Source organism: Lontra canadensis, unplaced genomic scaffold (assembly GCF_010015895.1).
Source record: "Lontra canadensis isolate GAN:19392208 unplaced genomic scaffold, GSC_riverotter_1.0 scaffold21, whole genome shotgun sequence".
NCBI lineage: Eukaryota > Metazoa > Chordata > Mammalia > Carnivora > Mustelidae > Lontra > Lontra canadensis.
Window position 1 is genome coordinate 3,244,753 of NW_022631015.1, and position 23,889 is coordinate 3,268,641.

At 47.7% G+C, this 23,889-nt stretch overlaps 2 protein-coding genes across 3 annotated transcripts in view; one reads left to right on the forward strand and one right to left on the reverse strand.

The window, feature by feature from the left end:
* The first annotated feature begins 884 nt into the window (after positions 1-884).
* Positions 885-15,680, forward strand: PSMG4 (proteasome assembly chaperone 4). The gene is made up of 3 exons (XM_032861478.1): positions 885-1,122; positions 12,352-12,427; positions 15,491-15,680. The coding sequence occupies exons 1-3, from the start codon at positions 949-951 to the stop codon at positions 15,610-15,612; spliced, it is 372 nt and encodes a 123-aa protein (XP_032717369.1). The 5' UTR covers positions 885-948; the 3' UTR covers positions 15,613-15,680.
* A 4,755-nt stretch (positions 15,681-20,435) lies between these two features.
* SLC22A23 (solute carrier family 22 member 23) overlaps positions 20,436-23,889 on the reverse strand; it is a 167,158-nt gene continuing 163,704 nt past the window's right edge. For both annotated transcript variants that reach the window (XM_032861479.1, XM_032861480.1), the window contains one exon: positions 20,436-21,487. In XM_032861479.1, coding sequence (XP_032717370.1) covers positions 21,130-21,487 — 358 coding nt within the window. In that variant the 3' untranslated portion in view covers positions 20,436-21,129. The remainder of the gene's footprint in view (positions 21,488-23,889) is intronic.

The window sequence follows — 23,889 nt, forward strand, 5'->3', positions numbered from 1 at the left end:
GACTCAAATGAAAGGGACCCTTGGCAGGGCTTATAATGGCCACTATTAACCGTGCTTCCCACATACTGGCGCCTACTCCTTTCCCCCTTTCCTACTCCTTTCCTACTATTCTTATTTCCGTTTTGTCCACTAGGAAACAGAGTCTCAGAAAGGCTAAAAGTCAGCTCGAGGCCCAGGCTTGTATGAGACAGCAAACCTCAGGGGGTCTGAGTCCAAGAGTGCCTCCTGCCAGCTTTAGTGGTCACAATTTTTGGAGGCTTTCTTCCAATATCGCCGTCTTTCTCAAAGGCTAGCTGCATTCAATCCTTCTTAAGGAAGGAGGATTTTGGCAAACCAAACCAAAGACGATGTGATGGGAGGTGGCTGCGCTAAGAGCCCTTAAGGAACTGATTAACAAGTGATCGTCTCCAAAGGGCTCTGAGTCACGACCTGGGAAGACGTTGCAGCTAGCTCCAATACAAGAATGCTACTTATCAAGTACTAAGGAGGGAGGTAACAAGCGAGGGCGAGCTCTGCCCGGTGCCCTGGACACCCTCGGGTCACCTTCATCCTTACCCTCCCCGACGCCGGCCCTGCCCTTGCCGCTGATGACCGCAGGTTTTCAGAGAACCCCATCACTGGGAGAGGTGGGGCGGGTACCGCGCATTCTGTGCTCGGCCTACCTTCCGAGGGCTAGCATCCCGGCCCCGCCCACTCCCGCCCCGCCCCGGCCCCGCCCCGCCCCCGCCCCGGCCCCGCCCCGGCCCCGCCCCGGCCCCGCCCCGGCCCCGCCCCGGCCCCCGCCCCGGCCCCGCCCCCCCTCCTCTGGCCCTCCCTGCCGGCGTCCCAGGACTGAAAGTGAAGGCGCGCGCTCGGCCTCTCGGCGCTCGCTTGCTTGGGTCTGACCGGGCTGGCGAAGGCCGGGCAGTGGGACTCCGGGCGCTAGCCGGGCCCGGCGTGCTGGGCGGCATGGAGGGGCCGCCGGCCGCCGCGGGCGGGGAAGTCTCCTTGCACAACTTCAGCGCGAGGCTGTGGGAGCAGCTTGTCCACTTCCATGTGATGCGGCTGACGGACTCGCTGTTCCTGTGGGTGGGAGCCACGCCGCACCTGCGCAACCTCGCCGTGGCCATGTGCAACCGCTACGTGAGTGCAGGTCGGGGCAGGGGCGAGGGAGAGGACGGTTAGGGGCCCGAACGCAGTCCGGAGGTCCTGAAGGGGGTCGGGGCTGGGGCTACGACTGGGGGGAGAGGACCGGGGACGCGGCGAGGGAGGCCGAACCGGAGTCGGGGGTGGGAGGCCCAAGGGGGCGGGCTGGTGTGGGGGCGGGGGCTGGGACAGAGGGCAACCGAGGGTCCCAGCGCAAGTGGGGTACCAGAAGGGGTTCCGGCCCCCTAGGTGCGCGGGCGTGGCCCTCAGGTCTCTCCTGGGCCCAGGGGGACTAGGGGCTCCCCGGAATTCTTACTGTGGTGTCTCAGAGAACCGGGGTCCGGTCCCAACCTGTACCACCGGAGGAGAACGGGGTGCGGTAGGCCGGCGTGTGGACCCCCAGGCGAGCCCCGCCTCTACACCCCCCTCCTCTGCCTTTGGGGCGGGCTTCCCCCTGCTGGCTCTTCTAGCCGTTCTCTGTAGTTTGGAGTGTTCACGGGGGCTTCATCGCAGGACCTCTGCTCTCAGGTCACACACGCGCCCTGAGGTTATCCATCTCTTAGTTTTCATGCCTTCCCTATATTGACCACACCGAATTTTCTTTGTTTCTAGTACAGACCCCTTTCCTGAATTTCGAACTCCTGTGTTGTCCTGAGAGTCTAATAGGCATCTCACACCAGACCTATTTAGGACCGAACTCCTAACCTCCTCCCGCAGAACTTCTTTCACAGCTGGCCCATCTCTGTTGTGGAAACTCCATTCCAGCCTTGATTACTCTCTCTTCCACTCCCCGCATGGGAGTGTCAGTGAGTCTATAGGCGCTGCGGTCCATCAAAACTTGGGGGGAGGGGCGCCTGGGTGGCTCAGTGGGTTAAGTCGCTGCCTTCAGCTCAGGTCATGATCTCCGGGTCCCAGCCCCACATTGGGCTCTCTGCTCGGCAGGGAGCCTGCTTCCTCCTCTCCCTCTGCCTGCCTCTCTGCCTGCTTGTGATCTCTCTCTGTCAAATAAATAAATAAAATTAAAAAACAAAAAACAAAAAACTTGGGGGAATCCAACCAGCCTGTGGGGCGACCCCTTCAGGTGGAGGCAGTTGGTAGGGTCAGTGAAAGAGTTGGCCCAGGCAGAACAAAGGAGGCAGAGGTTGCTGAATGCACCTCAAGGGAGCAGCGGGAAGCACAGCAAGGGAGAGACTGTCTGCCAGGATTTGGTGTTGGGGAACTGTTAGTTAAGGGAGAAGGTGAGGAGGTATGGGAACATATGAAATGTTTCACCTTTCTTGGTACCTGTTTTGGGGTGTAAGTAACCCATTGGTTAGCTAGGGCTTAGGTGGGTCCCCTAATGGGCCTGTTTGTATTCAGCCAAAGGGTTGGAGGTCACTGTGGGCCCTTTTATGTGCTCAGGTTTCCATTGTTCAAATTGGTTGCTTCAAAGGGGCCTCTGCACACCCATCACCTCCTTTCAGGCCTGCCACCCTGGGCCAACCTGCAGCATCTCCTTGGCTCCCTGCTGGATTCCCCCTTTGCTGCCTGTGTTAATTTCTTAGCGCTGCTCTGGCAAAGTGCTTGAACCAACTAGGATTTATTCTCTCACAGTTCAGAAGGCCAGAAGTCTGAAAGCCTCTCCCATCTGTTGGCAGTCCTTGGCATTCCTTGGCTTGCAGCTTCATCACTCAAGTCTCAGCTAGCAATGTCACTTGCCTTCTTTTCTGTGTGTCTATTTCTCTGTGTCTTTTCTTGTAAAGACACCAGTCATAATAAATTAAGGGACCACCCTATTCCAGTGTGACTTCATCTTCAATTACAACTTAATTACATCTGCACAGATCCTATTTCTAATAATAAAAAAAAGTTACATTCACAGGTGCTAGGGGTTAGGATGTGCATTTATCTTTTTGGAGGACATGATTCAGCCTACAACACTGCATTATGGCCAGTTCTCTACAGGGCAGCAGATAGCAATCAGATATTGTCATTCCTCTGCTCCAGACCTTTCAAGAGATACCCTTAGAGCACAGTTCAGAGACTTTACAGTAACCCCGTAGGCTCTGTTACCTGGTAGATCTCCCCAGCTCCTGCCCTCCTCCCTGCCAATTCACAGGCTTCGTGGCTGCTTTTAGCAGTGTGTCCCCAGGTGTTGCTCCTTCTGTAATTTATTATCAGTATCCGTGGTGGTGGTGGTGGTGGTGGTGAGGTTTGTCTGCCAGTACCCACCAGAAAATAATAGAAAACCTGCTCAGGAAAGAACAGCAAGAAGGGAAAAAGCAGAAGAGGGATACTGTGTGAAGACATCCAGAAGTCCCATTCAGAGGCTGTCTCCTTCCTAAAGCCTTGCCCAGGTCCTGCCTGATGGCTTACTCCTCTACTACCCCAAGGTTCCCTTAGAGATTACAGTCCTCATTGCCTGCCAGGCCGCAGGTTATTGGTAGCTGTCCCTAGCAAACCTGGAGTTCCCTGACTGGGGCCTCATTCATTCATTCAACAATTTAGTGAGCCACTTATCAGACACTAAGGTTACAAAGACTCATAAAACAGGGGTGCCTGGGTGGCTCAGTGGGTTAAAGCCTCTGCCTTCGGCTCAGGTCGTGATCCCAGGGTCCTGGGGTCAAGCCCCATATCTCAGTGGGGAGCCTGCTTCCCTCTCTCCTTCTCTGCCTGCCTCTCTGCCTATTTGATGAGCCTGGGGGTAACATGGGGTCTGGGACTGCTCATTGGTAAGACCAGGCATTGCTTCCTTGAATCAGTTTCAAGATTCCTCCCTTGGGCTGCTTTGGTGCGCTTTGGCAGTCTGACCATTTGGTAGTCATAGCTCTTGGTAGGGTATGTTTTTGCAGCTGGAAGCTCACACTCCACCAAGATCAGGTAGGAAAGGGAAAAGGGGCCACTTTCAGTTACCGGACCTGTCAGAAGTGCAGTCCTACTCACTGGCCACATTGTATACTTGTACATTGTCTTCTAGCACCAGAGCAGCACTCTCCAGTTAGAGAGAGGTGTAGACCATAGGTTAAAGCAGGAGACACAAGAGTCCTGTGGAACAGGGCTTGGCAAACCTGGCTTAGGGCTGACCTGCCTTCTACTTTTGTAATCAAGTCTTTTTGGGACCTAGTTCTGCCCATCCATTCAGTAATGTCTGTCACAGCTTTTGTAATTTGTTGGCCGAGTTGAACAGTTAAAACCGGACCTTGTAGTCCATAAAAACCAAGTGATATATTCTCTGGCCCTTCCTAGAAAAAGGTTTCTGGCCCATGCATGGAGGGTGGCACCAAAGGGTTTCTGATGTCTCCCCCTCCTTCCTTCCCCCTCAACCCTCATATGTAAGACAAGACCATATAGAACAAAACCATATCACTCTGCTGCTCCTCCAGCTGTCCTGCCTTGTGTCACGTGGTCTCTTTGCAGCACTGACGGGCTTTAGAACAAGGATGATATATGGCCCTAAGTGCTCAGATGATGTAGGATGTGTTGGGCCCACTTGGAGTGGACAGTGGTGCTCCAGCCACAGTAACGCTGTCTAAGCATGTGTGTGCCTGGGAGATCAGCTGGGCATAGTATGATTTTTGGAAATAATGAAGCACAAAGTGTAAAATATGTGGTTTTCAGTCTTGTTTTTGGTGGGAAATGATCACATTAAGGTAGATTTTCTGTCTCTAAAAGTTTAACTGTAAATATTATTAGCATACAGCTGAATATTGAACTTGAAACTCGTAAACAGCAAATTCATTAATTGAGTTCATGTTTTGTTATCTTTTTCAGCAAAAAAGCTTGCAGTAAATGCTTTCATTCTTATCCTGTGTTTTTTGATCATCTCTTATAGACCGAACAAATTCTTTCTCCTTTTGAAGTGACTTTGAACCACTAGGAGACAAGGAGCAGTCTCTGATCTGTGCCCTGCTCACAGTATCTGGCACATAGTAGGTGTTTATTCAGTTCACTGGTCTCTACTTGGACAGTGTTGGGGGAGGGGTGCCCACCCCAGAGCCTCTGATGGCACAAGCTTGTTCCTCTAAAAATCTTGCCTTCTGGCAGGGAGGAGGTAAGATGGTGGAAGAATAGGGGCTTGTCTTGATCCTTGAATACAGCTAGTTATCACATCATTCTGAAGGCCCAAGAGATCAGTCTGAGGTCTGAGAGAGCAAAAACTACAAGTCTACAAGTAGAAAAGGGATCACCTTTTGGAAAGTAGGAGGTGTGGAGAGTTGACTTGAGAAAATATAACTGGGTACAGAGGCAGGGAGGGAGCCTGCTTACCACAAAGTATTTAAGTATTTAAGCAGCAGAGTTCGGAACTTTTAGAAGTCCCCTACTGTGGGGTATGTCTCTGACTAAAAGGTGCTCAGGTGGTGAAGCGGGGCAGAGTGCCAGGAGTGACAGGGTGGTCTGAGGATTCCCTGGGTTGCAGGAGGAATAGGTGGTGCTAAGGTGCTGTGCTGTTTCCTGGCAGAGGAGTGGGGATGCTAGCTGAGAGCAGCAGGTCTTGGTTCTGGCTTCCTGCTGTTTTGCTGTAAACTGCAAACTGCTCTGCGGTGGTGAGACTGCTTTCCTAGGATGGGCGGCAGATGGCAAAAGCGTGGGGGGACCCTCCCCGAGAGGAACAGTGTGGGTCCATGCCGTGGGAGTCCCTAAAATTTAGAGTTTTGAAACTAAGTCATGTGCTTGAGATAAAAAAGTCTGGATACAGGCGGGGTGAATGCCGGGTTCTGATGGAAACTGGATACACGAGGGGTGATTGATTGCTCTTTCGTGAGGGCTCAGTGAAGAGTGGGGGTGTGAACTTTCAGCTCCAGGGCTAGTGTGTGGGTCACCGCCATATTCATCCTGCTCTGAAGGAAAGCCTTCAGGGAGGAAAATGCACCACCTAGAGGAGGCTGGTCTGCTTACACTACCTTTGCGGTCTTGTGTCCAGGTGCCGCATTTCCCCTAGGGCAAGCCACCTGAGAATCAGCCCAGCAGGCCTCTACCCCAAGAAGACCAGCAAAAACAACTGGCTGGTACCAAGTCTACTAATCATAGAGTACTGCAAAGCTTCAGCTCTAGGGGAAATAGGATCTAGCTTCCTTTTTCCTTTCATTCTTTATTTTTTAAAATTATTCATTTATTTTCTTTTTTTCTGTTCTTTATTATTTTTTTAACTTATATGTATTTTAATATATTTTTATTTTTTTGTTTTGATTTTATTTATTTATTTTTAAATTTTTGAATCTAGATTTTTTTTAACAAGCAGACCAAAACACACCCAAGATCTACTTTTCTTTTTGGGTATTTCTTCTTCTTTTTTTTTTTTTTTTTAATTTATTTATTTGTTTTTTTCTGTCTTCTTTTCTTTTCTGGACAAAATGACAAGGTGCAAAAATTCACCCCAGAAGAAAGAAAAAGAAGTAGAACTCATAACCAGGGATTTAATAAATGTGGATATAAGTAAGATGTTTGAGTTAGAATTTAAAACAGTGATCATAAAGATACTAGCTGGACTTGAAAAATGCATAAAAGACACAAGAGAATCCCTTATTGCAGAGATAAAAGAACTAAAATCTAGTCAGGCCAAAATTAAAAATGGTATAACAAAGATGCAATCCTAAGCGGAAGCCATAAAAACAAGGATGGACCAAGTAGAGGAGCAAATTTAGTGATATCGAAGATCAAATTATGGAAAATAATGAAACTGAAAAGAAGAGGGAAACAAAAGTAATGGATCGTGAAGGTAGACTTAGGGAAGTCAGTGACTTATTAAAACGTAATAATGTTTGTATCATGGGAGTCCCAGAAGATGGAGAGTAAAAGAGATAGAAGGTTTATTCGAACAAATTATAGCTAAAATTCCCTAAACTGGGGAAGAACACAGACATCAAAATCTGAGAAGCACAGAGATCCCCCATTAAATTCAACAAAAGCCAGCCCATCAACAAGGCATATCATAGTCAAACTCACAAAATACAAGACAAGGAAAGAATCCTGAAAGCAGCAAGGGGAAAAAAAGTCCTTAACTTAAAAAGGAAAACATCAGGTTCGCAGCATATCTGTCCACAGAAACTTGGCAGGCCATAAGAGAGTGGTAGGAGGTCTTCACTGTGCTGAATGGGGAAAAATGTGCAGCCAAGAATTCTTTATCTGTCAAAGCTGTCATTCAGAATAGGATACAGAGTTTCCCATACAAACAAAAACTAAAGAAGTTTGTGACCACTTAACCAGCCCTGTAAGAAATTTTAAAGGGGACTCTTTAAGTGGAGGAAGAAAGACCAAAAAGCAACAAAGACTAGAAAGGACCAGAGAACGTCACCAGAAACACCAGCTCTACAGGTAACACAGTGGCACTAAATTCATATCTTTCAGTAATCACTCTGAATGTAAATGGACTAGATGCTCCAATCAAGACATAGGGTATGAAAGTGGATTAAAAAAAAAAAAAAATGAAATCCATCTGTCTGTTGCCTACAAGACACTCATTTTAAACCTAAAGACACCTGCAGGTTGAAAGGGGATGGAGAACCATCTATCATGCTAATGGACGTCAAAAGAAAGCCATGGTAGCCATACTTATATTAGAAAAACTAGATTTTAGAACAAAGACTATAACAAGAGATAAAAAAATGTGTTGTGTCATAATTAAGGGTCTATTCATCAAGAAGATCTGACAGTTGTAAATATTTATGCTCCCAACTTGGGAGTGCCAAATATACAAATCAGTTAATAATAAACATAAATTCATTGGTAATAATATAATAGAAGGGGACTTTAACACCCTATTCACAGCAATGGACAGATCATCTAAGCAGAAAATCAACAAGGAGACAGTGGTTTTGAGTCACACACTGGACCAGATGGACTTAAAGGATATATCGAGAACATTTCATCCTAATGCAGCAGAATAGACATTTTTTTTTTTTGAGTGCACATGGAACAGGCTCCAGAGTAGATCACATATGGGGTCACAAATCAGCCCTCAGCAAGTACAAAAAGATCGAGATTATACCATGTATATCTTCAGACCACACAACTCTATGAAACTTGAAGTCAGCTACAAAGAAAAAAATTTGGAAAGATCCCAAATACATGGAGTCTAAAGAGCATCCTACTAAAGAATGAATGGGTTGACAAGGAAATTAAAGACGAAATAAAAAAAAAAATACATGAAAGCAAATTAAAATCAAAACACGACAGTCCAGAACCTTTGAGATGTAGCAAAGTCAGTCCTGAAAGGGGAGTGTATTGCAATACGGGGCTACCTCAAGAAAAGTCTTAAGTACACAACTTAACCTTACACCTGAAGTACCTAGAAAAGGAACAGCAAATAAAGCCTAAAGCCGGCAGAAGAAGGGAAATAATAAAGATTAGAGCAGAAATAAATGATATAGAAACAAAAAATCCCCCAGTAGAACAGATTAATAAAACTAAGAGCTGGTTCTTTGAAGGAATTAATAAAATTGATAAACTCCTAGCTGGATTTATCAAAAAAGAGAAGAAGGGGACCCAAAGAGATAAGTTCACAAACGAAAGAGGAGAGCTCACAACCAACACCAAGGAAATACAAACGGTTATGAGAGAATACTATGAAAAATTATATGCCAATGAATTGGGCAATCTGAAAGAAATGGACTGTTTCCTAGAAACTTACAGACTATCACGACTGAAACAGAAAGAAATAGAAAATTTGAACAGACCCATAACCAGCAAAGAAATTGAGTCAGTAATAAAAAAATCTCCCAGCAAACAAAAGTCCTGGGCCAGGTGGCTTCCCAGGGGAATTTTACTAGACATTTAAAGAAGAGTAATACCTGTTCTTCAGATTGTTCCAAAAAAGTAGAAATGGAAGGGAAACTTCTGAACTCATTCTACAAAGCCAGCATTACCCTGATTCCAAAACCAGACAAACCCTACTAAAAAGAATTACAGGCCAATATCCTTGATGAACACGGATGCAAAAATTCTCCACAAAATACTAGCAAATTGAATTCAGCAGTACATTAAAAGAATTATTCACCATGATCAAGTGGGATTTATTCTTGGGCTATAGGGATGGTTCAATATTTGCAGATCAATCAATGTGATACACCACATTAATAAAGGATAAGAACCTGTCAAAGGACAAGATTCTGTCAGTAGATGCAGAAGAAGCATTTGACAAAATACAGCATCCGTTCTTGATAAAAACCCTCAACAAAGTAGGGATAGATGGAACATACCTTAACATTATAAAGGCCATATGCAAAGTACCCACAGCTAATATCCTAAAGGGGAAAAATTGAGAGCCTTTCTCTATGGTCAGCACAAGACAAGGATGGTTGCTCACACCATTACTGTTTAACATAGTACTGGAAGTCTTAGCCTCAGCAATCAGACAACAAAAAGAAATTAAAGGCATCCATACAGGCAAGGAAGAAGTCAAACTTTGCCTATTTGCAGACGACATGATATTCTATGTAGAAAATGTGAAAGACTCCACCAAAAAATCGGTAGAACTGATACATGAATTCAGCAAAGTTGCAGGATATAAAATGATGGTGGAAAAATCTGTTGAATTTCTAAACACCAATGATGAAGCAGCAGCAAAAGAATTCAGGGAATCGATCCCATTTGCAATTGCACCAAAACCAATAAGATACCTATGAACAAACCTAACTAAGGAGGTAAAAGAGGTGTACTCTGGAAACTGTTAAACACTTAACGAAAGAAATTGAAGACACAAAGAAATGGAAAAGTGTTCTGTGCTCATGGATTAGAAGAACAAACATTATTAAAATATCTATACTGCCCAAAGGATTCTACACAGTAATGCAGTCCCTATCAAAATACCACCAGCATTTTTCACAGCTAGAATAAGCATTCCTAAAATTTGTATGGAACCACAAAAGACCTCAAACAGCCAAAGCAATACTGAAAAAGAAAAATAAACTGGAGACATCACAATTCCAGACTTCAAGCTCTATTTCAAAGCTGTAATCATCAAGACAGTATGGTATTGGGATAAAAACAGTCCCAATAGATCAATGTAACAGAATAGAGAACCCAGAAATGGACCCACGACTATATGGTCAACTAATCTTCTACAAAGCAAGAAAGAATATCCAATGGAAAAAAGACAGTCTCTTTAACAAGTGGTATAGGGAAAACTGGACAGCAGCACACAGAAGAGTGAAAGCAGACCACTTTCTCACACCATACACAAAATAAATTCAAAATGGATGAAAGACCTAAATGCGAGATAGGAACCCATCAACATCCTAGAGGAGAACACAGGCAGCAACCTCTTTGACCTTGGCCATAGCAACTTCTTACCAGAAATGTTGCTGGAGGCAGGTGAAACAAAAGCAGAAATAAACTTTTGGGACTTCATCAAGATACAAAGCTTCTGCACTGCAAAAGAAACAACCAAAACTAAAAGGAGTCTATGGAATGGGAGAAGATATTTACAAATGATATATCTGATAAAGAGTTAGTATCCAAAATCTGTAAGGAATTTATCAAACTCAACACCCCAAAAAACAAGTAGTCCAGTTAAGAAATGGGCAAAGTACATGGATAGACATTTTTCCAAAGAAGATGTCCAGATGGCTAAGAGACACTTGAAAAGATGCTCAAGGTCACTTATCATCAGGGAAATACAAATCCAAACCATGATGAGATACCACCTCACACCTATCAGAATGGCTAAAATTAAGAAGACAAGAAACAACAGGTGTTGGCGAGGGTGTGTAGAAAGGGGAACCCTCTTACACTACTGGTGGGAATGCAAACTGGTACAGCTACTGTAGAGAACAATATGGAGGTTCTCAAAAAGTTAAAAATCAAGCTACCCTATGGCCCAGCAATTGCACTAGTAGAGACAACAGAGATTCGAAGGGGTATATGCCCCCTGATGTTTATTGCAGCATTATCAACAATAGCAAACTGTGGAGAACCCAAATGTCCATCGACAGGTGTGTGGATGTACTCATCCACTCATCCACAAAGAAGATATGGTACACGCAATGGAATATTACTCAGCCATCAAAAAGAATGAAATCTTGCATTTGCAATGACCTGGGTGGAACTAGAGGGTATCATGCTGAGTGAAATAAGTCAGTCAGAGAAAGGCAAATATCATATGATATCATGCATAGGTGGAATTTATGAAAGAAAACAGATGAACATACATTATGGAAGGGGGAAAAGGGAGAAAGGAAACAAACCATAAAGGACTCTTAATGACAGAGAAAAAACAGGGTTGCTAGAGGGAGGTCAGTGGGGGATGGGCTAAACGGGTGAAGGGCATTAAGGAAGGCTCGTGTTGTGGTGAGCACTAGGTGTTATATGTAAATGATGAATCACTAAATTCTGCTGAAACCAGTATTGCTCTGAATGTTAACTAAAATTTAAATTAAAAAGATAATTTAAAAAAGAGTGAAAGGCAAAAAAAAAAAAATCTTGACTCTATTCTGAGTGCTGAGTGCTCTGTACTTGACTCTACTAATTGCTGTTTCTTTTAGAAGGCTCGTATGTTATAAAAGTAATTTTGACCCTACTTTAGGATAGTGAGTTTTTTCTTTGAAGCTAGGAATTTTAATGGTAAAGAATATTACTTCCATAGTAATTGGAGGTCAGATTTCTTCTATATTTCAGAAGGGCCATATTTATTTTTTTTTAGTTTTACTGCTTATCTGAAATGAGGGTTGGTCAAACATATTCTGTTCCTATTTTCTTTATTTGGACACCTCTGACTGGTGCCTTTCTGCAGTCATAGAGCCCTTGTTCACCTGGCAGACCCCCTCCAACCCAGGGGAATGGAGCTGTGTGTTCTCTTGCAGGCTCAGATGAGGAGATAGGCATCCTGCCCTCTGGGCTGATGGCTAACTTGGGGGTGAGAGGGACCCAGAGGCACTTGGCACCCAGACTCTGTGATTAGCCTTTTTCCTGCTGTGCTCTTAATGATCTTGTTTACTTCCCTCTTGGTTGTAATGTAGCCCTTCAGCATGCTTTAGAGTTTCCAACACTAAAATAAGCCTTTTATGTAAAATACGTCTCGGAACTTGCTGTCAGCACTGTGATGCCAGCTTTCGTGACTGCTGTTTGTCTGTCCCTGCTGTCTGACTCATGCAGCATAGGGTCAGCCTACCTGACTGTCCACACAGATGCCAGAGCTTCCTTCTCTCAGGAAATATGTCCCAGAACCTGCCACTGCCACCCTCAGGAAGAATCTGCAGCCACAGAAGCTTGACTGATGGGAAAGCAGCGTTGTGTTGTTTGTTTTCCTTTTAGGATTCCATCCCTGTGTCTACCTCCCTCCTCGGAGACACTTCTGACACCACCTCTACTGGCCTTGCACAGCGCTTAGGTATGTACCAGTGGTGGGGGCTGCAGCAGCAGGATGGGGAGCTCGCTGTTCCGTGGAACCATGAGGCCGGGCCCTTCAGAAGGAAAGCATCCTCACACGGAAAGAGCAGCACAGGCTTTGATGTTGGGTCTTCTTTAAGGAGGGCTTGTCTGTGCCCGTGTCCCTGACCACTGTGTTGGCCAGCATGTTCCCGAGGGGCTCCCACATCCTGCCTTGGCTGTGGTCCAGGCCGGCGGGTGACAAGGTGGCTTAGTTCTCTCCTGTAAGCACATTACGTCCTCACGGGGGGGGGAGAGTGAGAGTGATGCCTGCAGTAACCCTCAGGCAGGGGCTCCGGGTTGCCTCCTGGTGATGCAGCCGAGCCTGTGGAGCGGGGTACCAGCACTGCGCAGGGGTTGCTGGCCTTCCCTCTTTGGGTGGTGTCGTGCAGAGCTGGCGAGAGGGGAGACGGGCCTGGCCTGAGTGCGGCTGAGAGGGTGATAAGAGAGGGAGGTTGAAGGCTCCACCCTCTCTCACGCCTCGGACACATGCTTCCCGAGAATAGCTGAGTGTTCAGGTGAGGACAGCTGGGTCCTGCTCCTGCCGGTGTGCAGGGCGCCCGGGGGCATGGGACAGCGGGGCAGCATCTGTCTCCTCCTCCGTCTTTGTGTGCGCCAGTGCTCCCCGCAGGCACTGGAGGTGGAGGCAGAGGAGGATTTTTTAATCCCCCTGGTGTTGGGGAGTGGGTAGTTGAGTGGTGCCCGCCGTTCTGTCAACCTGACGCCTGCTCGGTGGGCGTTTCTATGCCAGTCACTCCGGGCAGCCCCCGTGTGACCAGCGTGACCAGTGTGGCCACACAGTGGAGGGGGATAGGGGCGTGGTGGCCCAGGTGAGGGTGGGTCGTTCTAGACCTGCTGCTCGGAGTTGCCTGCCTGCGGAGGGTGCAGGCGTCGTGGGCAGCTGTGGTGTTACAGGAGCACCCGCTGCCCTGTTTCTCTAGGCTGGAGTTAGAGGAACCCGGCTGGTAACTAGTGTGCGCTAGTCAGCCAATGAGCAAGTTACTTAGGTAATCTTATTAGGAAGTCGTTGCAAATTTACAGAAAATCTGCAGCAAAGATGCAGGGAATTCCAGCTTAGCCTTCCCCCAGATTCCCAGGTGTTATCATTCCCTGTGTTGATGTTGTTATCTGTTTTCTGGGCCACGTGAAAGGAAGTTGAAGACGAGATGCCCCTTTGCTCCTTCGCATCCGCCAGTGTTGAAGGGCGGACGTGCTGTGCCACACCCTGCCTGGCCAAGGGGAGGCACGGCCTGCTCATGTTTATAGAGCTGGGAAACTGGGGGCATCGCCGTAGGGCGGGAGACCGATTCTGCTAGAGAAGGCTGGTGGGAGCTTGTTTGCTGTGCCACGAATAAATTGTTTATGCCAATAAAGTAAGATGGGCTCACGGGTGTCCTAAAATGGAAGCCTACCAGCACTTTGTATGCACCAAACTAGTTTGTATTTTTTTGTTTTGTTCTTTGTATTTTGGGGGGTTTTTTTTGGTTTGTTTGTTTTGTGCAAATGATTTTTTTATTAATATTTTTCTTGTGTGGCTTACATCTATTGATTATAATCTGTATAAATTGAAACAGAACCTAGACAAAAAAATATGTCCTCACTAACTTATTAAACTCAGCTTTTAATGAAGGGTTGTCTCTTGCCTGTATCAGCAAAACCTGGCAGCCCTTAGCTGTTCCCCAGCAAGGACGAGCACATGGAAACGGCTGGAAAAGTCAGTGGTGTGATGTGGCTGCTGGCAGTGCCAAGGGGCCTGGGGATGGATGGGCGCTGGGATGAGGGAGTCGTCCAGCGCCGCCCTGTCCTGTGCTGGTCCTCTCGAGCTTAGGTCGGGTCCCTGCAGTTGAAAATGCATCACTTGTCTAGAGGGGTAAGGGGAAGAGAGGTGTCCTGAAACAGTATCTTACATGGGGGATGATAGGAAGTAGGAAAAGAGACCTAGTGGGTTCAGAGTAACCCCAGAAGCACTGGAGGGCTTTGGTGTGCATGGGGCGCCCTTACTCAGTGCGACCTGGGGGTCAGAGCTGGGTCTGCTGGGTGGACGGTGCAGGCAGGCCTGGTTTTGCTCCCTGAAGATTCTGTCTTAGCAAGTAGAGTGATTGGAATCAGAGTGGCCTCTCCCTGGGACAAGGAATTTCCTGCCACTGGATGACAGTAGACTGAGCAGGCTGTGACTTGGCTGTGCCAGCCTCCCCTCCTCACCTCATATGACAGGGCTGGCACGGTCATCTGATGTCTGTCGGGGGGTGGGCGTTCGCGCTGGCCCTGTGTGTGGGGGGAGTCCAAGGGAGGAGGCCCCAGCACTGGCATGGTCGGTACTGAACTGGTTTTAGGCTTCCTGCCCGATATGTGTTATGATTCTGGACATGTGACTGGGCTTGATTTTTGTAGTGGAGCAGTGCACTTCAACTATTACTGGTTCCGTAGAGAGGGGCTAACACGTGTCTCCAACATCAAATTGAAAATCATGTGTTTGTGTGTGCATATGTGTGTGTGTGTTATCTAAATGTGAATGTGCACACATGTAGGATTCTCTCTCGGAAGGGAGTGGAGTTGGTAGAGAGGGTGGTACTGAAGGAGAACTTAAATATTTTATTTTAATTACTTTTATCTCTATTTAAAAAAAGTAAAAAACAAAACAAAAAACAAAGCAAGCCAACTTCTTAGGTAGAACAGTAGTAGTCCAGCATTCCTCAGGTCTCCTGAGGGCTTGTGCATCTCTGGCTCTGCCCGCTCCCTCTCTAGCTCAGCTGGGAATCCGCATCTCTGACAAGTTCCAGATGCTGTAGCTGACTGGGGCCGCGCTTGCAGAACCAGTGCTGTGGACAGTGGGAGGGCCTCTGCGTGACTGTGGTCTGCATTTGCAGCCACTGCCGGTGATGAGCATTAAACACCAGAACCTTCTTCTCCCCTTGTGACCCCATTCTCTTTCCCCAGGCATGGTTCCACTGTCAGGGACGTGTGACGCACACACAACCTCCAGGCATTTCAGTCACTTCTGTGCCGATGTGTTTTGTCTTTTTAGCCAGGAAGACCAAGAAACAGGTGTTTGTCAGCTATAACCTTCAAAACACAGACAGTAACTTCGCATTACTGGTAGAAAACAGGATCAAGGAAGAAATGGAGGCTTTTCCGGAAAAGTTCTAGCAGAGTGGCAGAAGTGAGGATTCGTAACTTATGTACAATATACATTGAAATAAAGGGATTGAATTTCACTGTTTGTCATTAGGTTAATGTGTTTACATTTTGTTTTTAAATCTTAATCTAACTTTCCTTCTTCCGCTCACCAGAGTGTGGGCCAGAAAGCTGCAATCCATCAGCCTGGGGAAGGAGAAGAACAAAATGGCAGGCAAGTATGTGTGTGTGTGTCCACTCAGCAAGAGGGAACAGGGGTTAAAATGGGATTTTGTTGGGACTGCAGAGGGCTAATCTGATAGTGCAGGAAAGAGGTAAATTAGTCATGACCCTGCTGTGTACACTCCCGATTAGAGGTAAGGTACTAAGTCTTTATAAAATACGTGTCAGGTGATCTTCTTCCCGGCCCGGCTGTTCACTGCTGTTCCTGCTGTGTTCTCCCTTGGGCCTGGGTTTGAGCCCCGCTCCACACTGCTCACTGGATTTATGGACTTGGTGAAGTCTCTGCCTTCTCTGTTTCCTCACCTGTAAATTGGGAATAATCTCTGCCTTGCTGGGTTATTATTATTAGGCTGTTATTGTTATAATATACATGCTTCGCAGATGGAGTAAGCGGCATGGCAGTCCGGTGTCAGTTATGGTATTTCTCTACTTCATTGTTACGAGTCCAAGTGCTTTAACTCCTCCTTGCTCATCTTGCTACCATTGTCTTTCTTTTCTCCAAAGTCCCAAGCACCTGCTTTGGTTACCTTAGCCTTTTTCTGCCTGCCACTTGTAGTGGGTTCCAATCTCTAGTTCCACATGCTACATATTTTCTTTCACACTCCTTTCCAAAAGCCAGTATGTCATGGGTCAGGGGCTCCAAACTCGTTCCCTGGGGGTGGCCTTCACAGATTGCCCATGCCTGGCCCTTCCCCAGAGACTCAGAGGGCCTGGGGTCCAGGCTTTGGCAGATTTGAAGAGCTCCCCATGCGCTGCCCAGTACAGGTGAGGTTGAGGAACACTGGCAAAGAACTTTCTAATCTTCAAGGCCCATCTGGCGGTGGATTGTTTAGGGCCCTGTAACAGGATTCATGAAGTGGCATAAGTCTTGTAAGGAGCCTGTGGTAGGCAGCCCGGGGTGGTTACACTTTGGCCAAGACATAAGGGCACTTGAGAGGAGCAGGCCTGAGGTTCGAGATGCTTGCCTCCTTTACAGACTTCCTGTGCTGACTTCCGAGGCTGCAGCCACCACAATCATAGCTTGGAAGCACAGTGGGCATCTCTTTTAAGAAGAGTAAGTAACACAAAATCAGGGCTATGGAGAGAAGAGTTTGGTATAAATACTTTATTAAAGAAATAGTGTTTTCTTGTTAAAAAATACTACATTAAAGAAGAGAGTTTTGGGTTATCAGAACTTCCTCACAGAATCACAGTGTAAGAGAGTCCTCTCTTGACCTCTCTAGGAACCATCAGGCCATGGGTTAGCAGGACATCAGTACACGAGGAAAGAACTCTTCAGTTTGCTGATGGCCCTTGCTTCTCAGGTGGTCTGAGAACATCACTAAGGGAACAGTTTGCGTGCAATCCGACCTCTGCCTCTGCCTGTCTTTAAGATTAGGACCCTGCAAGCGAGGTGAGAGGCCGCCCGCTGTCCCCTCGGGGTGAGAGCAAAGACTCGGTTTACAGAGGCGCTGAAGTAGGGACAGTGAAAGCTGCATAAACAGGTAGAGTTTTTATTACTTGTAGTCAATGGTTGTGAAATGCCCTTCATTGGATACCATCAGATGAGGTAGGGAAGACATTCCAGTGGAAATTTGTTAATGGGGCAACATTTTTTATTTCTGTACATTTACATACAAATTTTCCCCAAAGGTACAACAGATGTGACATCATGCAGACGTTTAGCTTTGAACGACAGTTCAGAACTCAGGTTAGGCTTGTGCTATGAATGAGCACCTCCAGAGGAGCCCCGGTCGACACATACAGTAACACGGTTCTTACACAGAAACCTCAGATGTGGGGGTTGCCGAGAGGACAGAGGGAGGGAAGTATTCCCCACTACACATAACACACTGTACTGCTTTTCCAAAACACACAATACATTGAAGTGAGGTGTTCTTTAAAAGTTGAAGTGTGGGCTCCCCCAGCACGTGCTGTGCACCCGCGCGCCACTTAGGGGCCGGGTGATGCGATGGTCACACGGGTCATTTAATGGCACTTCAGTCATTTCTTGTTTGGCTCTAGGAAGTGGTCATGTTTGAGTGCAGTTACTTCCTTTATGAGGTTTAGTTTTGCTCTCTTTGTCTTCTGTGGCCAAACAAACCTACCATCCCCCTTCCCCTAGTCACATGTGATTTTACTCTTTTAGAAAATAAAGCGCTTAAAACGGTTTCCTTATTTGTCTGGGGCGCTAACGTTTCGGGTATGTGGTGTTACTGCTGACTTCTGGAAGAGAACAAAATGAAGAAGTATCCAGCCCTGTCTCAGGTGTTCACATTTGTGCATAACTTTTATTGGAAGGGGATCACAGCTCCCTGATAGGATAGCAGGGTGCAGGAGTGGGTGGTGGAGGAGGAAGCTGGAGCACGTACCTTGGGATGTCTCCCTAGGCAGCTGGGGGGTAGAGGTGGTGGGGAAGGCGGACTTGAAGTAGCAGGTGCCTGAGAAGTGTTTCCTCACTAAGCACGAAGGAAATAGGACTGAGGAGTCCATGCGTTACTGACTTGCGCCAGGGAGCTGGTGGCCGCAGCCCCCTCCCGTACCGAGCAGGGCAGCTGCAGACGGCTCAGACTCTGGGGGGCCCTTGCTGCCTTGCTCACTTGGTATGGGATCGCCCTGAGCTCAGCCCACATGGAACCTTTCCTGCTTTGTCTACATCTCATAAAGGTGTTCGTTCCTTAAGAGCTTCAGGTATCCCGAAGCCAAACCAGCAACAGAACAGGAGCTCAGCCTAAGCCTGCAGCTGCTGGGAGAGAAGAGTTGTGGGACCTCTTTGTTGAGACATTGCTGATTGTTGGTGAGTCAGCCGTGTTCACATCTGCTAGACTTTGGTCCCAAGAGCCCAGCCCTCATAGCCAGCTTCTCTTCTAGTCCGGATCACTGAAGAGACAGTGTTGACTGCTGTCTCCTCTGGACTGGTCTTTACAGTTGTCTCGTCACACGGAGATCAGAGACCGAGGAATAGGACTTTGTATGTGCTGTACCTCACCTCTGCCTTCCTGGCTAGAGATGGCTGACGGCACTCGACAGCTTTGGGACGGTTCTCACAGAAGGTCCGTGCAGACGGCGAGTGAACATGCCCAAGTCCTAGAGGACAGCAAGTGGGCTGTCCTGGCCCTGGGGTGAGGGGTGAGGACACATACCTGGCCAGGTGCGGCCCCGGGGGCCACGCAGGCTGCTTCCCACTTTCCCACCCGCCCAGTGGCCTGTGCTTACTGGGTCTTGCCGCACGGTGGCTTTGTAGTAAGTACTCTGAAAAAGGCAAACGGTATTCCCACAAGTTTGGCACATGAAGGCTGCAGAGATCTCAAATTAAGGTGAATGCAGACCAACATTGAAACATGGAATGAAAGTGACTTAAAAGAGATGAAGGGAGGTGCGGGTGAGCTGGGCTTGGAGCAGCTGGAGCTGGGGAGAGACTGCCAGGCGGCCTTCGTTCCCAGGCACCAGTGATGAAACAGATAATGCAGTTTACTCCCTGGAATCGTGCATGCCTGCAAGTTTGCTCACCTTCTCACACTGTTTTCATCCTGTCAGCGGGCTTGTACTGGGGTCTAGCAGTTTTGGAGGAGGCTGGTGGGTGGACTGTGAACAGACCAGTTGGAAAGCTGGACGGGGAGAAAGGGAAGTTTCGTCAGCCTCTTTCCTGTCCCTTTTGAGTTCTAGCAGCTGTCCATTGGAAGTCACCTAACTGCTGCACAGACTCAAGACCACAATTTCCCAGGAAGAACACAGCTCACAGCAAAGACATGTGTCACAAAGTGCAGAGGTGGACAATTCTAGAAAGAAACCAGGCTGTCCAAAAAATCGGGTGCCTGTATTGCTACAAGGCAGTGCCTGCCTGCACCAATGAAGCTTGTTTGTTCGTGGCCCCCGGGTGTCCTTGAGGAGGCCCTCCAAGTCTCCCGTGACGCGCCCCTCAGGCGCAGAAAGTCTGACCTGGAAAGGCAGGATGAAGCCTTTACTGTCTGGGACGCAATGAGGAACACAAAGAAAACCCTTGGCTGTTGGGGGCGGGGTGGGTGTTGAACTTTGGTGAGTTATTGCTTTCTCTCAACTGGTCTTGATGCTTGGAGAGGCCAGAGGTCGGGTGGACTCACCTGTGAGAGTCCTTGCCCTGAGCCCCACTCCGTGCTGACAGAAGTGATAGGAAGCAGGAAGCAGGCAAAGGCAGGGCTGCGTGGAGGAGTGGCTCCCACAGGCTTTGCAATCTGTCAGTGTGAAGTCAGTGAGAGCGGACAGTCATCCAGGCTGGTGATTTCTGTGCGGCGTGTGCTCGAGATGTGGGTGACGGGCCGTGTCCTGGAGAGCACCCCTCGGTCCTGTGGGCTTGCCTCAGTGGTCTGTCAGTTTCCTATTGGTTTTCAGTTCAGAAAGTAGCCTCATGTTCAGGTTGTGCTGGCGAGGAAGCCGAGTGTGACAGAGGGGACTTTCCTGCTGGAGCTAAACCCGGGAAGGAGTATTAATGACGTTACCGCTCCTCACCTCTCCACACCTTTGCTTGTGGTGAGCTCAGCCAGGCGAACTCATGTCGACAAACCGTGGCCTTAGTACCACTCGTTACTTAGGATTTCTGGTGAAATGTTTACACTTTTCCCCAAGGAGCTTCCAGCGTCAAGTACAAAAGGATGATCTCGAAGGAAAGACTAAGCTGGTTTTAATGATATTTGGGAGCTGCTTTCCCCCAGCACATGGAACAGAAGCTCTTACCTCATAAACACACACACACAAAAACCCTTTAAAAACCATACACAGACTCTCTAGCAAAAGCCTACTCATTTACATTTCACTCTGTCTACAATGCAGTCATGGAGCCACTCCGTGACTGGTCAGTCTGTCCGCACATAGGCCGGCGGCCTTGTGGGGCGTGGGCCCAGAATGAGTGACCCCTGGCTCCGCAGTGGGGTGCTGGGCGAGCATGGTGTGACCTCCAGGGCCGCTGTGCTGGCTGCTTACAACGTCCTCCTTGGCAACCGTATCCCTCTTCCGAAGGAGGTGGTTCTGTTTCGAGATCAGTTAGAGGAAAGGGAATAAAGTGCTTCTCGTAAAAATGACCAAAATAAATACAAACATTTCATGGCAGAAAAGAAAGTCTGAAGGGTTATTTTCAAAGAGTTTGCTTCCTCACACACATGATCCTTAAAGTTCTGGAAAGACAGAATTTACCCACACCAGCTGACGGTCTTGGGATCCACGGCAGCAGCAGCAGAACCTGATTTTCCTGCCCCCCAGCCACGTGTTTGGTCCCTGGTCTGTAAACCTGTGCCCAAACAGCCCCCAAGTCCCCGGTGCCCACGGTGCCCCCTATAGGGAAGTCCGTGCCCAGAGCTACATGGACTTCATGCCATTGGCCGTGGCATTCTCAGGCAGCCCGTCCCCTGCAGTGGCCGCATCGTGGAGGCCGGAGTAGTCCTTGAGCTCGGCGTTGGTGAGCAGGAGGGGCTGCTCCCCCTTCTTGTGGGGCAGGAGCGGCTGCCGAGTGTAGTGCTCCCCGTTAGAGATGTTCTCGGGCAGGTTCTGGTTCCTGCTTTCAGGCAGCAGGAGGATGCAGATGATGCAGATGAGCGTGCAGCAGGCAAAAATTATGTGGTGCAGGAAGTAGCCTTTTTGGTTGTGCAGGTCGATGATGGGCGCCGTCAGCATGCCGAAGCCCGCGCTGGCCAGCACCAGCCCCAGCCCGCCGCACCTGTGGGGAGAGCACAGGCACACGTGGTTAACGGCCGTGGTCCGAGCCCACCTCAGGGGGCCCGACTGGGGCCTGGCTCGGGCAGGACCCCCCCCCCCGCCAAAACCCCGAGCACATCCCACCTGTGGGATATCCCAGACCACCTTCGCCTTGGCTATCTTTGTACCGCTTCTAGTTAACATCGTCTCTCACCAGCTCAACATTTTTTACTTTATTTCGAAAGGCAGTGTTCCAATACTACTGTAAATGGAAAAGCACTCGCCATAAATAATACGCAATGACACAGTATTAATAAACTGTACTAGTTCCCAAAGTTTGCTCTTCATTTAGAAACAGGTCAGTGGGCGGGTGGGAGGTGGATTAATGGGTTAAAGAGGATGTGACAGACCTGCCAGCACTCACAGAGATCTTCTCCAGCCAGAACTAGAGAGACTGGAAGATACTTTGAAAGATGGTACTTTTTCTCACTGTGAGTTCCTATTCATTGTTGTGTCCTGTATATTTCCTGAAATCATTCTGCACACCACCAGTGGAAGCGGTCCCCTCTCTGAGCTACCGTGCCAGAGGCCATATGCTGTGACTGAGTGGGAGCCTAGAGCATGTGCCATTTATCTCCACTCCTCTGCTATTTGGGGGAACCTACCAGAGTCCCAAAGAGATTAGGAGATACGCAACATTTAAAAAGTCCATCATCGCTCGAACATCTCTCCTTTGACATAAAAGTGTATTTTGGGGGAGAAGGTGTCTCGTGGTCTCTGGGAAGCAGTGCAGTGCTGGACTGCAGAAAAGTGGACCGTGGTGTCCACGTGACAGGAAGTCATGGTTCCACTGTGTCATGCAATGCACAGGCCAGGGAGGGCTGGCTGGTCTCAAGGAAAGGGGAGTGGAGTTCTCTGCTTCCCATCAGAGTGTGGACACACACCAGTGGACAGAGGGTATGGGGATGTGGATCTTGGTCAGTTTAAAGAAGACCTTCCACTGGAGTTGCTTAAGAGCTGTGCCCCCACCCTTTAGTGAGGAGACCTTTATTCTTGGATGCCCCTAGGCAGAAGGCTCCTGCGGCAGGCTCTCCAGGAGCCTCTGACTCTCTGGCACTACAGGTGGCTCTACCTCATCAAAAAACTGACTTACAAGGTCATGAGACACCAGATCAACAGACAAAAAAGTCAACTATATGTCTACATGCTAGCAACAAAGGTGAAAATGAAATTAAGGAAATTCCATTTATCATAATATCAAAAGAACAAGAAGATACCTAGAAATAAGTAAAAAAAAAAAAAAAAGGCAAGACTTGGGGCACCTGAGTGGCTCAGTCAATTAAGCATCTGACTCTTGATTTTGGCTCAGACTGTGATCTCAGGGTCATGGGATCGAGCCTGTGCTTGTGCTCGACACAGAGTTTGCTTATCCCTCTCCCTCTGCTCCTCCCTGCACTCACACGTGCACGTGCACGCTCGCTGTCAAAGAAATAAAATCTCAAAAAAGAAAAATGCAGGACTTGCATACTAAAAACTATAAATCACTCTTAAGAGAGAAAATCCGATATATAAAATAAATGAAGAGACAGTCCATGTTCATGGATTGGAAGACCCAGTACCGTTAAGATGGCAATTCTTCCATCTTAGGTGGAATGTATAGATTTAACACAATCCCTGTCAAATTTCCAGATGATATGTCCCCCCCCCCACCCCGCCAGAAATGATAATCTGATCCCGAGACTTACATGGGAATGCAAAAGACCCAGAACAGCCCAAACAATTTTGAAACTTAGCGAAATTCAAGGAATTATTGTCCCAATTTCAGAACTTTATGTAAAGCTATTAATAGTGTGGTCTTGGTGTATCGACAGATCAGTGGAACTGAGAGTTCAGAAGTAAACTCTCATATTCATGGTCATACTCATGGTCAAACTCATATTCCTGGTCAACTGACTTTTGACAGAAAAGAGACCTCCTTGAAGGGAAAAGAGTCCTTCAACAAGTGGCTGGGACAGCTGGTTATCCAGGCACAAGAGAAAGCAGCTGGGCCTTTATGTAACACGATACATGAACTCAGAATGGTTACTGACATGAATGTAAGTGCTAAACCTGTAACGCTTTTAGGAAGAAAATACAAAGGGAAATGGTGATCTTCGGTGAGGCAGATTTCCTACATATGACACCAAAAGCAGGATCTAGAAGAGAAAATGATCAATAGGACATCCTCAAAAAAAACCAAAAACCAAAAACTTGTCCTCCTAAAGTGCAGAAGTTTTTTTTTTTTTTTTTTAATTTCTCAAGAAAATGGAAAGAGAAAAAACAGACTGGGAGAACATGGTTACTGAGGATGTCTGAAAAAGGATCTGGATCCAGAATATATAAAGAACTGTCAACCAATTTAAATAATGGGCCAGGGATTTGAAT

Bases quoted from the DNA above. Each gene is read 5' to 3' on its own strand.
- PSMG4 (XM_032861478.1), top strand. From the start codon at position 949: ATGGAGGGGCCGCCGGCCGCCGCGGGCGGGGAAGTCTCCTTGCACAAC. The intron at 1,123-12,351 runs GTGAGTGCAGGT...TTTTCCTTTTAG, and splicing joins TGGCCATGTGCAACCGCTAC to GATTCCATCCCTGTGTCTAC. The intron at 12,428-15,490 runs GTATGTACCAGT...TTGTCTTTTTAG, and splicing joins TGGCCTTGCACAGCGCTTAG to CCAGGAAGACCAAGAAACAG.